This window comes from Corylus avellana, chromosome ca4 (genome assembly GCF_901000735.1).
Source record: "Corylus avellana chromosome ca4, CavTom2PMs-1.0".
Classification (NCBI taxonomy): domain Eukaryota; kingdom Viridiplantae; phylum Streptophyta; class Magnoliopsida; order Fagales; family Betulaceae; genus Corylus; species Corylus avellana.
In genome coordinates, this window is record NC_081544.1 from 25,140,652 (window position 1) to 25,157,485 (window position 16,834).

Here is a 16,834-nt window from a genome sequence, read left to right on the forward strand (position 1 = left end):
TTTTCGGTACATATTATGTCTCGGATTAATCCTGGTTGAGAAGTGCTAAACTTTTCAATTTTTTGCTTCAAAACTTAAGTTTTTAAATGATGTATTACAATCAAATGAGATTTATCATTTTAAAAAATGTCATCAATTCATGATGATATCATTTGGACAAAATATCCAAAATCACAACTTCCCAGCACAACAGTAATGATTTGATATTTGTTTACTTGAGATGAGAGAGAAATACTTCCCAAAGGATCTGGGCTATTACCAACTTGCGTGTGCGTGAAGAGGCAAAGTTGAGACTTCAAAAATAGTGAGAGCAGCGGTGTATGGGTACAGAAAGTCTCTTTGTCTTGTGAAAGTGAAACCTCAAGTAAAGTGTGTTGAATGATCGAATTCAAGTAGAGAGAGAGACAGAGGTAAATTTATTTAACTTCCTATATAATATTAAATGGGTGGGTGGGCACCCATCATCTGCAACTGCTTATTCTAAAATTGCTATTTACCCCGTACGTGTTGAGTGAATTTTAAAAATGATTTCGCTTGCCCTAAAAATGGGGAAAAAAAAAACAGGACATGAAGCATACTGAATAAAACCTATGAAACAGTAAATTCAAATATATAATTATGATAATGATAGTTTATCCGTTTCTCTTGGGCTAATTGCTGGTTCCAAATGTCATCTAGGATGGATTATCTCTTCTCTATGGGGGTTTTTATCAAATGTGAGATTCAATATGTTGTGGATGAATGAAAAACAGAGAAAATGAAGAACAGAGTATGCGAGCACAAAAAGTATTCTTTGATTGAATCACTAGGATTTCTGTATTAATGAATAAAAAAATGTACAGAAGAGTATTTATACAAAAGACTTTGCTGTAAAAATACACTCAACTAATAATAAACTTCTCCACTAAGTTTCAGCTAATCAAACACATGTTTAATCCTAATCCAGCACATGCTTCATGTGTGTTCCAATACAGCTCATGCCAGCTAATTTAACACATGTTTCATGTGTATTCCAATAGTTTTTTTACAAGGTAAAACTTCTAAGGAAGCACATACAATAATAATATTTGACTATTTGTTGGAGATATTATTTGTCCACATTCTTTCTTCTATACGCACCTATCCACAAAATCTTATTTTATATTATCATTATTAGATTTAGCAATAATGAACTACTAAAAGTCTCTTACAAAAAAACAAAGAAAGAAAAAAACACTACTAAACGTCAACAGAAGTTGGTCCCAGAGGGAGCCGAGTGGTATAGCCCAATCTCTAGAAGTAGATTTTCTTCTACATTTATCAATGTTTTATCACAAAAGTAGAGGACATTCTTCTTTCTGTTCTTTTATCTCCTTCTGTCTCTTGTTACAAATCCATTTGAGCAGAACTTGCACGGTTACCTCACAAAAGAACCAAAATGGTTGTCACCAGCAGAGATGAAGCTCCAGCAACGCTCAAGCCGAAGTATGACAGAGCAAGTGAGTTGAAGGCTTTTGATGACACAAAGCTCGGTGTTAAAGGACTTGTAGATGCTGGGGTTACTGAGATACCTCGTATATTCTATAATCCACCGGACGACATGGACAACTCAGCTTCCGGTGACACCCAGTTTAGTATTCCCGTCATAGATGTCCAAGGCATCGAGAAAGATGCAATAAAGCGCAAGAAGATTGTTGAAAGCATTCGCGATGCATCGGAGACGTGGGGTTTCTTTCAGCTGGTCAATCACGGGATCCCTGTGAGCGTTCTGGAGGAGATGAAGGAAGGGGTGCGTAGGTTTAATGAGCAAGATAATCAGGTGAAGAAAGGGTTCTATACCCGCGATCTCCTGAGACCAGTGGTGTATAACAGCAACTTTGATCTGTATTGCGCTCCGGCGACTAATTGGAGGGATACTTTTTATTGTCTAATGGCACCTAATCCCACAAAGGCAGAGGACTTGCCAGCTGCATGCGGGTATGTGATTAATGTGCAATATATAATCCACTGGATTATTGTTAAGATTAATTAGTCATTTAAATTCAAAAAAGATTGTATGAATTTCTGATAAACTCATTTGCTGATCAACTGAATTATGATCTAAATTTATGACCACCTAATTAATGTGCATCTGCCTGTAGAGATATACTGGAGCAGTACACGAAGCTGGTGATGAAGTTGGGGATTTTATTGTTGGAGTTATTATCAGAGGCTTTGGGGCTGAACCCAAACCACCTAAATGAGATTGGCTGCAGTGAGGGGCTTGCGGTTGTGTGCCATTACTATCCTGCTTGCCCCCAGCCGGAGTTAACATTGGGCACAACCAAGCATACAGACCATCATTTCCTCACTCTTCTTCTACAAGACCACATTGGTGGCCTCCAAGTTCTTCATCAGGACAAGTGGGTCGACGTCCCTCCGGTGCCAGGGTCTCTAGTGGTTAACATTGGAGATCTTCTGCAGGCAAGTCTTCTCATTAACACCTTATTTCATTCAATTATAGTAATGAAACTTGATATTCGAATCAAGAATGATCCTTTTTGGCTGCAGCTAATTTACAAGTTTTTTTCCCTTTGGTTTTTTCAGCTTATAACAAACGATAGGTTTAAAAGCATTGAACACAGAGTATTGGCAAACAGGGTAGGGCCTAGAGTATCTGTGGCTAGCTTCTTCTCCACGGGTCGTCGGCCAACCTCAAAACTCTATGGACCCATCAAAGAGTTATTATCAGCAAACAATCCTCCAAAGTATAGGGAAACCACAGTGAGCAACTATGCTAAGTACTTCAGTGAAAAAGGCCTTGATGGGACTTCTGCGCTGCCGCATTTTAGGCTCTAAACTCCAATATAACATATATGAATAAATGGTTTGTGAGTTGGATTTCCCATTTATATTTTCCATCTACTTTGTGAGCTAAAAGATAATGTGGCACTTTTCTGTAATGTATTTACTAAACAAGTAAACAGTTGTAAGTATTCTGGCTTCCTACTTTGGCGAGCAGCCGTGTGTTGTTATTAATAGAGTAAGTCTATATATAAGACTATAATAAGAGAAGCCTACTATACAATAATTGTAATTGAACTACATCTCTACCTTATATCTATTTCTTGATTATCGTGGTCATATTTATCTCTTTCATTCTTCCCTTGGTGCATACGGTTGTGTTTAAGAGGGAAAAGACGGTTACGATTACCTGTTAGTAAAATTCGCAAAAAAAAAAAAAAAAAAAAAAGAAAAAAACCAAAATAATGTTGTTTATATGGTAATGTGATAAAATCAAAATTTAATAGTAATTTTTTGTACTACTTTCAAAGAATGTGAAAGTGAGAGGTACTTATTATTTCCTCTATGGAAATAAAGACAGCCGCATTTCATGACTTTCATTTTTTTTTATAACTTTTGGAGTGAGAATTTTTTTTTTTTTTTTTTTTTTTTTTTTTTTTTTTTTTTTTTAAAGAATAATAATAAGAATTGATTGTTGTAAAATAAATGAGAATGAAATTTTAAAATTTTTTGTGAGAAATGTAAAGGATTTGCCAAACACGGCACTGACTAAAAGTCACTAGGAAACCAACAATCTTTCTGTATAATAAAATCAAGTGACAGCTCAACAATATCTTATAATTTTTCTCCTAAAAATGGTGAATTTGCTTTTGTCCAGACTATAATTGGCATCAGAATTGAGCAGAACCTCACAGAAGAACCAAAATGGTGGTCACCAGCAAAGATGAAGTTCCAGCAACGCTGAAGCCAGAGTATAACAGAGCAAGTGAGTTGAAGGCTTTTGATGACACAAAGCTCGGCGTTAAAGGACTTGTGGATGCTGGGATTACTGAGATCCCTCGCATATTCCATCACCCACCGGACACCTTGGACAACTCATCTTCCGGTGACACCCAGATTAGTATTCCTGTCATAGATCTCCAAGGCATCGACAAAGATGTAATAAAACGCAAGAAGATTGTTGAAAGCATTCGCGATGCATCGGAGACGTGGGGTTTCTTTCAGCTGGTCAATCACGGGATCCCTGTGAGCGTTCTGGAGGAGATGAAGGAAGGGGTGCGTAGGTTTAATGAGCAAGATAATCAAGTGAAGAAAGGGTTCTATACGCGCGACCCCATGAAACCGGTGGTGTATAACAGCAACTTTGATCTGTATAGCTCTCCAGCGACTAATTGGAGGGATACATTTTTTTGTCAAATGGCACCTAATCGCCCAAAGCCAGAAGACTAGCCAGTTGTATGCAGGTATGTGATTTGCAATATATAATCGATCCACTGGAATATTATTGTTGAGATCTGGGCATATAAATTCAATGGAAAAATCAAATTTAGTCTTAAAGTTTTTATGCGATTTTAATTTATTCTTAATTCTCTCATGAAGGGAGGCTGCCCGTCTATAATCAAATTTAGTTCTAAGAATATTTTATAATCTCAATTGCTCAACTAAATTATATCACATAATTTTTGAATTAGATGATGTGATATTGATTTGAATTGTGATTAATTAGGGACTTTTGGTCAATGGTAGCTAGACCATGGCGTACGCCGTACGAGTATCACCTTCTCTAATTACTTTTTAATCAATTTTCTTACTTGTCACACTAACAATAATGGACTTGTTTGCCGATTTTTTTTTTTTTTTATTATATATATATATATATATATATGGGTGTAGAGATATACTACAGCAGTACTCGAAGCTGATGATGATGGTGGGGATTTTATTGTTCAAGTTATTATCAGAGGCACTTGGGCTGAACCCAAGGCACCTAAATGAGATTGATTGCAGTGAGGGGCTTGCGATTCTGTGCCATTACTATCCGGCTTGCCCACAGCCAGAGTTAACATTGGGCACAACCAAGCATGCAGACAATGACTTCGTCAATGTTCTTCTACAAGACCACATTGGTGGCCTCCAAGTTTTTTACCAGGACAAGTGGGTCGACATCCCTCCGGTGCCAGGGGCTCTAGTTGTTAACATTGGAGATCTTCTACGGGCAAGTCTTCTCTTATGCTTATGTTTCTTCAGGTGTATTGTTGTTGGATCATACTTGTAAAAAAAAAAAAAAAAAAAAACTCCAAATTTTAATTTCATACATATCATATGGTCCTGTAATAGGCGCTTCCAAATGGGCTTAATGTGTGATATTAGGACTTGGGATTTGAAGCATTGGGTCAAGAGTAATTTTAGAAGTTCTTCTTATATCATTTTAAAAATGAGATGGCTTTTAAAATCACCATTTGATCAAAATTTACATCATTTTTAAAGTGACACAAGAGTGACTTCTAATACTATTCATGAACGGAAGGTCAATTTTAATTCCATACATATATACCATGTGGTGGCTTGTACCTCTTTCTTCTTCAAAAGCTTTAGTTTTAATTTAATACATACTTGTGCAAGGTGTGAGCATGGATGAAAGTCCTTAAAGTAAGGAGCAAAAAGTCCATGGCATGGGCTTGGACAAGAATTGTGGAATAGGGACAAAATTGCAAAAGTGTGAGCCTTGTTAGGGAGATTGATATAGAGGAATCTTTTAATGAGCCCATAATATACCATGTTGAGGCATCATGTAACTCAAAAGTTTAAGCCTATAAGTTTGGGTACAACTATATTATATTAACCATTCAAACTTGTGAGTCGTGACACCTTTTCTAATGTGAAAGTCATTCTTTTTATGTACACTCACACGTGTAAACTCACCAATTTTTCCTGCATGAGTCTGTCACCACATTGTTACACTCCCCCTCAAACAAAAGCTTTTTTATTTATTTATTTTTTTTAATTTCTAGGCTATATGGGATTGTTTGCACCATGCACCTTTGTCACTACTATGGAGACTTTCATTTAATTTACATCCATGCCATATATCTTTGCCCCTTATTCCAAGGACCCTCATCCATGCTCACACTTTCACTACAAAAATTCGAGGGATTAGTAACTTCCCATTGGTGATGTGTCAATGGCCAACAACATCACTAATGGGTTGGTGATGTGGGTGACATGTTAAAAAACCATTGGTCGAGAATGGGAATTGGTGATGTGTGGATTGACCACACGTCACCCACCAGAAGGTGATCAAGTGCCATGTGTGGCACGTCATCAATTATAGGGAGAGAAATGTTAGGGATCAATAAGTTCTCTATATTTGGCCTATATTCTCTTTCAATTTTTTTGTTTTATTTTTCCTTTTTTCGAAATATTGTTTAATGGTTTTTTAAATTGGTTTGGTGACGTTTGAAAAAACCTTGCACTGTAAACATGTTACTAAATTACTAGTTTTTTTGTAGTGTTTGCACCCCTGTCTACTGTGCCACTCCACTTACACTTGCACTTTCCTACAAGGATTAAGATAGAATAGTTATAATTGGTTTTCCCCTCTAATTTTTTTATATTAGAAAAAAAGAAAAAGGTCAAAAGTCGATTCACTTGCATTTTTGAAGGATCATAAATGAAATACATGATTCTAACTAACTCTGTTGCAGTGCAGCTAAATTTCTTTTGTATTTGTCAATTTTGATGCTCCAAAATCAAGAATGATCCTTTCTGGCTGCAGCTAATTTACAAGTTTTTTCCCTTTGGTTTTTCCAGCTTATAACAAACGACAGGTTTAAAAGTGTTGAACACAGAGTGTTGGCAAACCGGGTAGGGCCCCGAGTATCTGTGGCGAGCTTCTTTTCCACGGCTGCTCTGCCAACCTCAAAACTTTACGGACCCATCAAAGAGTTATTATCGGAAGACAATCCTCCAAAGTACAGGAAAACCACAGTGAGTGACTATGTTGCCTATTACAGAAAGAAAGGTCTTGATGGGACTTCTGCATTGCCACATTTTAAGCTCTAAACTCCGGTATGAAGCTTGTACGTGCAGTGATGTTTATGTGCCAAATCAAAATCTTTGCCATTCTGTATCCTTAAATAAATGGGTCTTAATTAAAGTGATGACTTCTCAGTCTTTTTATGGCTAATTGATATATATATTGTCAAAAGAATTTACTTTCAATGAAGTTTATCTACTATACAATTATAATTTCTGGAAATGACAAAAAAAAAAGAAAAAAAAAAAGAAAGAATTTTGCTCAACCAAGCAGGTAAACACCATGCATTAATAAGCGTTTTAGATAAATTTATTGAGGTTGAATAAATTAGATATTAGAGTTCTAATTGAGGTTTAATTTACGAATTTGATATACTGAATAACCCCTATCAAACAGTAAATTCAAATTTAAGTGAGGTTTAATTGAGGTTTAATTTACGAATTTGTTTTTCTAATTGCAATAACTTTACGAAAGTTTTATCCGTTTTTAATACGAGATCTACGGTCAATTTCCTTGCCTAGAGAAGAATAACCCTCATTTAAAAAAGAAAAAAGAATTGGTCGTAGAGGGAGCCGACAAAATTCATTAAATTGCTTTCTTTACATTTCTGGTCAAAAACAGCTCGAAAATATTTGTATATGATAAGGTCCATTTGAGCAGAACTTCCAGGGCTACCTCACAAAAGCACAGAAATGGTTGTTACCGGCAGAGATGAAGTGCCAGCAACGCTGAAGCCAGACTGTAATAGAGCAAGTGAGTTGAAGGCTTTTGATGACACAAAACTCGGCGTTAAAGGACTTGTAGATGCTGGGGTTACTGAGATCCCTCGTATCTTCCATCACCCACATGACGACTTGGACAACTCAGCTTCCGGTCACACCCAAATTAGTATTCCTGTCATAGATCTCCAAGGCATCGACAAAGATGTAATAAAGCGCAAGGAGATTGTTGAAAGCATTCGCGATGCATCGGAGACGTGGGGTTTCTTTCAGCTGGTCAATCATGGGATCCCTGTGAGTGTTTTGGAGGAGATGAAGGAAGGGGTGCGTAGGTTTCATGAGCAGGATACTCAAGTGAAGAAAGAGTTGTATACGCGCGACCCCATGAGACCGGTGCTGTACAACAGCAACTTTGATCTGTATAGCGCCCCGGCGACTAATTGGAGGGATACTTTTATTTGTCAAATGGCACCTGATTCCCCAAAGCCAGAAGACTTGCCAGCTGCATGCGGGTATGTGATTAATTTGCAATATATACATTCACTGGATTATTTTCATTCGATTTTAATTTTAGTCCATAATTTATTTTTTATATTTTTTTTCTTCCGAAAATTATGTTCTTAATCAATAGTTTACCACGTTGGACTCATCGGTTAATGCCACGTGACTTTTGTTAGTTATGCCATATGCCAATTGTACATGCCATTTTACTATACCTATCAAATTTTTACATATATAGTTAGTTTAAATTATAAATATGGAAAATGCTAGGCTTACAAACATATTTTATAAAAAACTTTTTACAAATTGATGTGGCATAATATGATTGAGTTTCTCAAAATTTGAATTTATCTCATATACAATCATGTTGTATCACATCAGTTTGTAAGTTTTTTTTTTTTTGTAAAATGTGTTTGTAAGCCTAACGATTAACATTCCTCTATAAATATACATTAAATTGGTAAGCAATCACCTCTCACATAGGCCAAGGATTGTGAGGGGTACGGCCACTCTTTTCTAAGAGGGGCGGTCACCCCTTTATGAGGGATTGCCTCTTATAGGAGAAGAGTTGCCCATCATAGAGAAGGATGACCATCGGTGGTCACCCTTTGCCCTCACCAAAGGGTATCATCCCTCATCTGGTAGGGGGCGGCTCCCTCAGCAGTTAGTGGTGTTTGGCCGCCCCTAGACCACTTTTTTTTTTTTTGTAAATATTTTTTATTTAAGGTATATTTATAATTTAAAGTAATTGTACTACGTTATATGTTTAGTTAACACATAACATATCAAACGAGAGTGATGTGAAATTTATTGGTTGATCTAACATACTATCAATTAATTGGACGATAGGTTGATAAGAGAAACTATTTGAAATTAAAAAAAAAAAAAAAAAATCCCTTAAAAACCTAAATGTCAAATTGAATACTTATGGATTAAATTGAAAGTTGCATGAAAATTATAAAAAACGACCTTAATTAAAGATTGTACTAATATTCAATCAATATCTTATAATACCATTTGCTCAACTAAATTATATCACATACATCTAGAGTAGATTGACATAGGAAGTAATTCAGCCATCATTTTTGAATGAGATGGTGTGATCTAGATTTGAATTCTAATTAATTAATTAAGGTACTTTATTTTGGTCAATGGTAGATGATCATGGCATGGAATGCGTCCGAGTAACACCTTCACTTATTTTAAACAATTTTTTAACTTATCACTAATAATGATGGTATCTTCCATAGAAAGCGTCCAAATGCGGCATTATCATGGAAATATGACCCCTTGTTTTTTTCAGCTCCTCAAGCTTCCGGTCTAATTGTAATGCATTTTCAAACTTTAAAAATCCCAGTTTGGTGGGTTAATGGAAATTTTATGGGAACAATGTAGTTTTCTTTTTCTTTTTTTTTTTTTTTCTTTTTTCAATCACGTTTTTCTTTCGTAATGATAGCTAGCTTTTGCACTCTTAAATGCGCTTATAATATATTTACATGCCTGTAAATTCGTAGAGATATACTGGAGCACTACTCGAAGGAAGTGGGGAAGTTGGGGATTTTATTGTTCGAGTTATTATCAGAGGCACTTGGGCTGAACCCAAAGCACCTAAATGAGATTGATTGCAGTGAGGGGCTTGTGGTTCTGTGCCATTACTATCCCGCTTGCCCACAGCCGGAGTTAACATTGGGCACAACCAAGCATGCAGACAATGATTTCCTCACTCTTCTTCTACAAGACCACATTGGTGGCCTCCAAGTTCTTCATCAGGACAAGTGGGTCGATATCCCTCCTGTGCCAGGGGCTCTAGTGGCTAACATTGGAGATCTTCTACAGGCAAGTCTTTACGTCATTCTTTGATGCTTTAAAATCAAGAATGATCCTTTTTGGCTGCAGCTAATTTACAAGGTTTTTATTTTTATTTTTATTTTTTTCAGCTTATAACAAACGATAGGTTTAAGAGCGTTGAACACAGAGTATTGGCAAACCGGACAGGGCCCAGAGTATCTGTGGCGAGCTTCTTTTGCACGGGTTTTCAGCCAACCTCAAAACTTTACGGACCCATTAATGAGTTATTATCAGCAGACGATCCTTCAAAGTATAAGGAAACCACAGTAAGAGACTATGTTGTGTTCTACAATGAAAAAGGCCTGAATGGAACTTCTGCGTTGCCACATTTCAGGCTCTAAACTCCAATAATAGAGATGAACATGTGGTTAATTTGTAAGCTAAATAAAGTGGCACTTTTCTGTGACATATTTGCCATATGCTAATTAAGCTTGAGAAGTGAATAAATTATGTGCTATGTTTGAAGGCCAAATCAAATCTTTGTTCATCGATCTGTAACCTCAAATAAATGTATCTTGAAGCAATGAATTCTCAAATATATGTTTAATCAGAGCAATGACTTCTCGAATGGGCAGCATTGGGGGCAGCAAAAGCATCCAATTGTGTTGCTTTCTTCACAACATCTTGCCTTCTTCACCCTGCCGGCCGCCTTAGCCACCTCATTGCTTGCCTCAATGTCCATTGTGTTGTTCCTCAGAATTGGCTTAGTTCTCGTATTGGATTTTTTCAAAGCTTCATCTACTTTCCTTTTTCAGTTTTGGCCCTCAACACGCTCGTCCACCGTCTTCTTTGGCCTTCGAGCTTCTAGCTTCCTGTCCACGTACGGCTGTTGCTGTGTTTTAGGACTTTAATTTTGTTTTTCTTATGGTATTTTCCTTTGTATTCAGGGGCGGAACTACATGGCCCCTTCGGGGCCCAGCCCTTAAAATTTTTAAAAAAGTCCTTAAATTTTTTAATTTTGCCCCCCAAACTTCATTTACCCATAATTTTTTTAATTTTGTCCCCCCAAACTCTAAATGCTAATTCTGCCCCTATTTGTGTTCATGTTTTTGTTGTCTTGTTTGAGCTTTGCTTTAGTCTCCATGCTCTTGTGTTGTTTTGTAAGGTGGAGACTTTTTCTTTTGGCTCCAATCCAACCTCTTTCAGTGCTAGTTTGTTTGTTGTGCTCCTTGCGAAGGTTCGTGTAAGTCTATGCGGCCTCATACCCTTTGCTAGCTGTCCTTTGTAGCCGTTTTTGTTCTCTTATTGGTCGAGTCATTTATTTGATCTATTTTCATTGGTTACTTTGTTACTTGTTTTTTGCACTATTTTCTAGTTGTTGTTTAGGTTGCGCACTCTTTTTTATGTTCTTTTCTATTGTGATTTCTCCTTTTCCGTTCCCCGTATATATAGAATAGATAGATAAAAATAAAAAATAAAAAATAAAAAATGAGAGCGACATTGTTGTCTTCTAAGGCCAATTATATATGCAAATGTCGCTATAAGCTTCCAAATTATTATCCTTTTGTTTTTTCGTGAGCATCTAAATAATTGTCCTATTTATTATTATTAGTTTTTATTATCGTCTTATATATGTAACCTTGACGTAACGTTCATGAACTTTAAAGTACTAGCAAGACTTATTTATCTACAAAGCGTCCCTAATGCTAGTTAGAGGCTCAAATCTGCAAAAGGTTGTTGTCAGCCACTACGTCACAGACTCACAAGGCCGCTACAATATTATTGTTGATCTTTCAAGTGGCAGCTGATAATGACGAATTATCTAACACACACCATTATTGACTTTTAAAAAGCCAAACCTCTTAGACTTACGTCATCACTCAAGTGGAATGCAGCAGGTAATGATGGATTATCTGATATACAACATTATTGACCTAATTTGAAAAAGCCATATGGTTCCTTATAGAAGCTTCTATTATATATATATATATATATATATATAGGATTATATTCATATATTTTTTTTTTTTATATTCATATTTGATGTGTAATATTCCTTAATAATCCGTGCATGTAATGGGAAAAAAATCTTTATATGTATATACAAAAGGCTTGGTTCTCAAAAGTAACTTAATCAGCTAGAACTACATTTAATGAAGCAGATGTCACTAGTTCAAATCTCCATTTCCCTCTTGTGCGGGTATGTAAAACAAAAAAAGAAGTCTATTTTGAATTCTCGTATTGCATGCACAGAAAATAAATAAGAAATTTTGCTATTCATTATTCTCAAGTATTGTCCATCTCCTAGCATTTTCTTAGTTTTTTAATTTTTTTTTAATTTTTTTTAAAAATAAATGAATGTGAATATGCCACACATACAAGAATGATCGGACATCAACATTTAAAAATGCTAAATAATATTTCTCAAAATAAATTGGAGGCCTGTACTAGCTCCCACTGGACAGCCACTTAAAGACAGGACTCAGGAGCACTAAACATGTTGCAGCATGCGTAAATCAATCAAGATGAGTTCTGCACGTATTTATAATTTTATAAATTAATTACAGCATATATTCTAATGTTCGATCTAGTTTTAGCATGTTTTTTTATGAGTCACGGCTGTGCTGAGCACCTACAATTGGTCCTGGATTATAGTGCTGAAATTTATTTCTTTAGATTTCTTGTCACTCTCATCATTATAGTCTATAGAGAAGAAAAAAAAAAAAGAAAAAAAAAAATTATCTCCTTGTGTCCTTTATTACGTACTGCTTAATTATATTGATTTATATAGCATGTGGTCCATTTGAGCGAAACTTGAGAAGGAAAATGGTTGCTACCGGTACCAGCAGAGATGAAGTTCCGGCCACATTGAAGCCGGACTATGACAGAGCAAGTGAGTTGAAGGCTTTTGATGACACAAAACTCGGCGTTAAAGGACTTGTAGATGCTGGGGTTACTGAGGTCCCTCGTATATTCTATCAACCGCCGGATGACTTCGACAAGACATCAGTACTTTCCGGCGACACCCACTCTAGTATTCCTGTCATAGACCTCGAAGGCATCGACAAAGATGTAACAAAGCGCAAGGAGATTGTTGAAAGACTCGGTGAGGCATCGGAGACATGGGGTTTCTTTCAGGTTGTCAATCATGCGATCCCTGTGAGTGTTCTGGAGGAGATGAAGGAAGGTGTGCGTAGGTTTTTTGAGCAAGATGATGAGGTGAGGAAAGAGTTGTATACGCGCGACCTCACGAGAAAGTTGGTGTACAACAGCAACTTTGATCTCTATAGCGCACAGGCAACCTGTTGGAGGGATACATTTCTTTGTATAATGGCTCCTGATCCCCCCAAGTCAGAAGACTTGCCAGCTGCATGCAGGTACATATATATATATATATATATGACGTCACGTGCATTAATTCATAATCCACTGGATTAAATTGTTAAGACCTTCGAGTTTATAATATTTCTTCCAATATTGAAAATTGCAGAGATATAATGGAAGAGTACTCGAAGCAATTGATGAAGTTTGCAATTATATTGCTGGAGTTGTTATCGGAGGCTCTTGGGCTGAAACAAAACCACCTAAATGAGATTGACTGCGGTGAGGGTGTTGCGGTTCTGTGCCATTACTATCCGGCTTGCCCGCAGCCAGAGTTAACAATGGGGGCGGGCATGCATACTGACAATGATTTCTTCACTGTGCTTCTACAAGACCATATTGGTGGCCTCCAAGTTTTTTACCAGGACAAGTGGATCGACATCCCTCCGGTGCCAGGGGCTCTGGTGGTTAACATTGGAGATCTTCTACAGGCAAGTTTTCACATTATTCATGTATTTTCTCTCGTATTTAATTTCTTTCATTTTATATTTACACTTCATATATATTTATTAATATAGTTTGTGATTACATGCGTGTGAAGCATTCAAGGTGATGCAGCGTGGTGTAGTGGTTCGTAGATTTAACAATCACACAAAGTACAACTCTTCCACAAACCCAAGAATAATAAAGGATTTGTAGGGAAATTAAAGAAAAACACTTTCTAAAATATTTTTATTGATAGAAAACTGATAAAACAACATACTAGCTAGCTAGCCTCTCATGCCGTCTTAATTTATTAAGCTTAAATATTATAAAATAGTGTCATAACCCTAAAAATTAAGAGATATTTTGAACTTAATTAATCGATTGAGCGGCTTCTTATTTCGAAACCCCTAATTTTAAAATGCCCAACAAAAAAAAAAACCCTAAAACCTTAATAAACCATCCTTAATTAGTTGATCAAGCATCTATCAAATGAATGCCTTTATTTTTTATTTTTTTATTTTTAAATATATTGAGACTTGATGCAACATTCTCGGTCGATAGAGAATCTATATATATAGATATCTACCGAGCTTCCCCAACTACACTGTTGAACTTAATTTTATTGACATTATGTTTTGATCTAATAGTAAACGTTAGAATTAATTGAAAAATCTTCATGAAATATAATTTTGTAAACCTTTGAATAATATTTTCAACGCCACCAAAATTGTCTTCATATGATATTAAAATCACAACATATAACGTACCATTTTGGTCGAAATGGTTATATCTTCATGTGATTTATAATTATAATTATCATCATCTCACTGAAGTAAAAGACTTCCAACATGGGAAGAATTTCTAGCTTGGAAGGATCGTTTGTGTAGAGGAAACCAAAAACATGTTATTACACATTAATGATGATACATTAACGTACACTTGATAATTTTGTTCACTCGTGTGTGGTCCAGCTAAATATTTCTCGTGTATATCTCAATTTTGCCGTAGCTAATTAATTAATTACAATTAATTTTCCCATTGGTTTTTTCAGCTTATAACAAATGATAGGTTTAAAAGCGGTGGACACAGAGTATTGGCAAATCGGGCAGGGCCAAGAGTATCTGTGGCCAGCTTTTTTTGCACAGGTCTTCGGGAAACCTCAAAAGTTTACGGACCTATCAAGGAGTTGTTGTCGGAGGATAATCCTCCAAGGTATCGGGAAACAACGGTGAGAGACTATTGTTCCTCCTTTGATGAAACAGACCTTGATGGGACTTCTGCGCTGCCACGTTTCAGGCTTTGAATTCCGGTAATATTGGCCGGAGATAAAGAAATCATGACATCAATAAATGTGGTTTTTGAGTTGGATTTCCGATATTATTAAGTTCAGCCTAGTTTGTGAATAAAGATCTATGTATAAACAATGTGCATATATTTGGAAAATAATTTAAATTGTTTATATAATTCAATATTTCAATTGGATTATTATTTTTTTTTCCTACACTTATCATTTGATTATGTCAAATCGTGCAGAAGCAGGTTACACTTCTACACTTTCTCAAAGAGAGCTCAACACAATAATATCTGAAAACTCACTATTATTAATAAAATTCTGACTCTGTTATCTTATATATATATAAAGAAAGAAGATGCTCAATCAAGACTGATCGGCCACACAAACACAAATTTTAGGCTAAGGTTATATGGAACAAGAGGACAAATATATTCCTCCAATATAACTAATTGATATTCTTCGGTTCAAATGAATTGGAAAAATTCCTAATTCCATAGTGCAGTATAATCATACTTATTTGACTGTTTCTATCATTCTTTTGTTGGAGTTGAATGGGCTATCGAGCAAGCGAAGCTTCTCTAGCCAATATATAGTGCTTGATGTTAATGAATCGTGTATATGTTTTATTGCATAAATAAATTGAGGAAAAAAAAAAATACTTAGAAGGAATTTTTTTATATTAGTTTTAGAACCAATGAGTAAAAGTAGTTCAAATAAGACCATAGTTGGCATGGGAAGTTCACTAACAATCGTGAAAATTCTCAAAACAAACGCTAGAAGGAGGGCTTGAACCTCCGACCTTGTGGTTAACAGCCACACGCTCTAGCCAACTGAGCTATTCCAGCTTTTGTTGGCGAATGGTCGTTATACAATAGTAATAAAGTTAAAACATTACCAACCTTCTGATGGGCTATATTTTCTCCTCGCTTACCCATTTAATCGTTATAGGCTATAGCCCTGTCTAAAATCATACTAAATTTTTGGAGTAATTCTTTTTTAATAGAATATGTACGATTGTCTTATAATTAGGACTACAATGAAAATTGTTTTTGAGGGTAATTCAATTGATTATCGATCACACCTCATGAAATAAGAGATGACTAATTTTTAATGTTGTATGACAAATATAAACGAGTATACTAAATAACATTATTTATTAAATTGCAACAAAAATGAAGACTAGTAATTATATATGATTTATGTTTCCTAGAAATATATATATATATAAAATTTACGGGTGTATTACAGTATCCTCCTTTTATAAATGAAAAAAAAAATAATAATAAAAACACATGAATTGTGGTCTTCTTGTAACGAAAGACGAGTGTGATATTCAATTCATTCATGTAGAAAAGGTATTTTTCTCCAGATGCATAGGGCGCTTTATTATTGTTAGAACAGTTTTCAACACGGTGCATGCGCTTTCTTCGGGATCTTCAATACGTCGTCATGCACTTCAAATCACTACAAAAAAGACAGCATTGTCAAGGGGGTCCCTGGGGAACCGGGGACACTCCGATGCCAAAGTCAGATAGTTTCTAAGAGAAATATTATGCTTCAGTGCACAATAATTCAATACGTTTAATAATATGTGTGATTATATTTCAGGATTCAAGATATCTTAGTACCTTGTGTCGGGGCCTATTTATAGGCTCGGAGAGATGAAGTAGACTTGGACTGGATCTTCTTATTTGAATTGGTTTGAAAGTCCAGAATTGAGATAGAACTCAACAGCTATCATGTAGAGATAATCTTGAGTAGTCATCTTGTAAAGATAAATAGGACGTCTTTATTCCAATATTATCCTAATTGGAATATAAGACTATCAATTAATTAAATAGTCCTTGCTATTTAATTAATATCTTCATGGGCCTATCCTTGGCCATTGGGCCCAGAATTTGGTGGGCTTGTAGTGTGAATTTATTC

General features: G+C 35.7%; 3 protein-coding genes, 1 non-coding gene and 1 pseudogene across 4 annotated transcripts; 4 read left to right on the top strand and 1 right to left on the bottom strand.

Moving 5' to 3' along the window:
- The first annotated feature begins 1,256 nt into the window (after positions 1-1,256).
- LOC132179969 (1-aminocyclopropane-1-carboxylate oxidase homolog 1-like) lies at positions 1,257-3,088 on the top strand. The gene is made up of 3 exons (XM_059592795.1): positions 1,257-1,956; positions 2,121-2,442; positions 2,566-3,088. The coding sequence occupies exons 1-3, from the start codon at positions 1,418-1,420 to the stop codon at positions 2,815-2,817; spliced, it is 1,113 nt and encodes a 370-aa protein (XP_059448778.1). The 5' UTR covers positions 1,257-1,417; the 3' UTR covers positions 2,818-3,088.
- A 538-nt stretch (positions 3,089-3,626) lies between these two features.
- LOC132179970 (1-aminocyclopropane-1-carboxylate oxidase homolog 1-like) lies at positions 3,627-6,933 on the top strand (annotated as a pseudogene).
- Positions 6,741-10,354, top strand: LOC132179971 (1-aminocyclopropane-1-carboxylate oxidase homolog 1-like). Its single transcript, XM_059592797.1, has 4 exons — positions 6,741-6,831; positions 7,460-8,030; positions 9,534-9,855; positions 9,957-10,354. The coding sequence occupies exons 2-4, from the start codon at positions 7,492-7,494 to the stop codon at positions 10,206-10,208; spliced, it is 1,113 nt and encodes a 370-aa protein (XP_059448780.1). The 5' UTR covers positions 6,741-6,831; positions 7,460-7,491; the 3' UTR covers positions 10,209-10,354.
- A 2,279-nt stretch (positions 10,355-12,633) lies between these two features.
- LOC132179963 (1-aminocyclopropane-1-carboxylate oxidase homolog 1-like) lies at positions 12,634-15,023 on the top strand. The gene is made up of 3 exons (XM_059592789.1): positions 12,634-13,184; positions 13,298-13,619; positions 14,666-15,023. Exons 1-3 carry the CDS (start codon positions 12,634-12,636, stop codon positions 14,915-14,917), a joined length of 1,125 nt encoding a protein of 374 aa, XP_059448772.1. The 3' UTR covers positions 14,918-15,023.
- Positions 15,024-15,679: 656 nt separating this feature from the next.
- Positions 15,680-15,753, bottom strand: TRNAN-GUU (transfer RNA asparagine (anticodon GUU)). The gene has a single exon. It is a non-coding gene; the product is annotated as a tRNA-Asn (tRNA).
- Between the last annotated feature and the right edge of the window lie 1,081 nt (positions 15,754-16,834).

Bases quoted from the DNA above. Each gene is read 5' to 3' on its own strand.
- LOC132179971 (XM_059592797.1), top strand. From the start codon at position 7,492: ATGGTTGTTACCGGCAGAGATGAAGTGCCAGCAACGCTGAAGCCAGAC. The intron at 8,031-9,533 runs GTATGTGATTAA...GTAAATTCGTAG, and splicing joins GACTTGCCAGCTGCATGCGG to AGATATACTGGAGCACTACT. The intron at 9,856-9,956 runs GCAAGTCTTTAC...TATTTTTTTCAG, and splicing joins ACATTGGAGATCTTCTACAG to CTTATAACAAACGATAGGTT.
- LOC132179963 (XM_059592789.1), top strand. From the start codon at position 12,634: ATGGTTGCTACCGGTACCAGCAGAGATGAAGTTCCGGCCACATTGAAG. The intron at 13,185-13,297 runs GTACATATATAT...TGAAAATTGCAG, and splicing joins GACTTGCCAGCTGCATGCAG to AGATATAATGGAAGAGTACT. The intron at 13,620-14,665 runs GCAAGTTTTCAC...TGGTTTTTTCAG, and splicing joins ACATTGGAGATCTTCTACAG to CTTATAACAAATGATAGGTT.
- LOC132179969 (XM_059592795.1), top strand. From the start codon at position 1,418: ATGGTTGTCACCAGCAGAGATGAAGCTCCAGCAACGCTCAAGCCGAAG. The intron at 1,957-2,120 runs GTATGTGATTAA...ATCTGCCTGTAG, and splicing joins GACTTGCCAGCTGCATGCGG to AGATATACTGGAGCAGTACA. The intron at 2,443-2,565 runs GCAAGTCTTCTC...TGGTTTTTTCAG, and splicing joins ACATTGGAGATCTTCTGCAG to CTTATAACAAACGATAGGTT.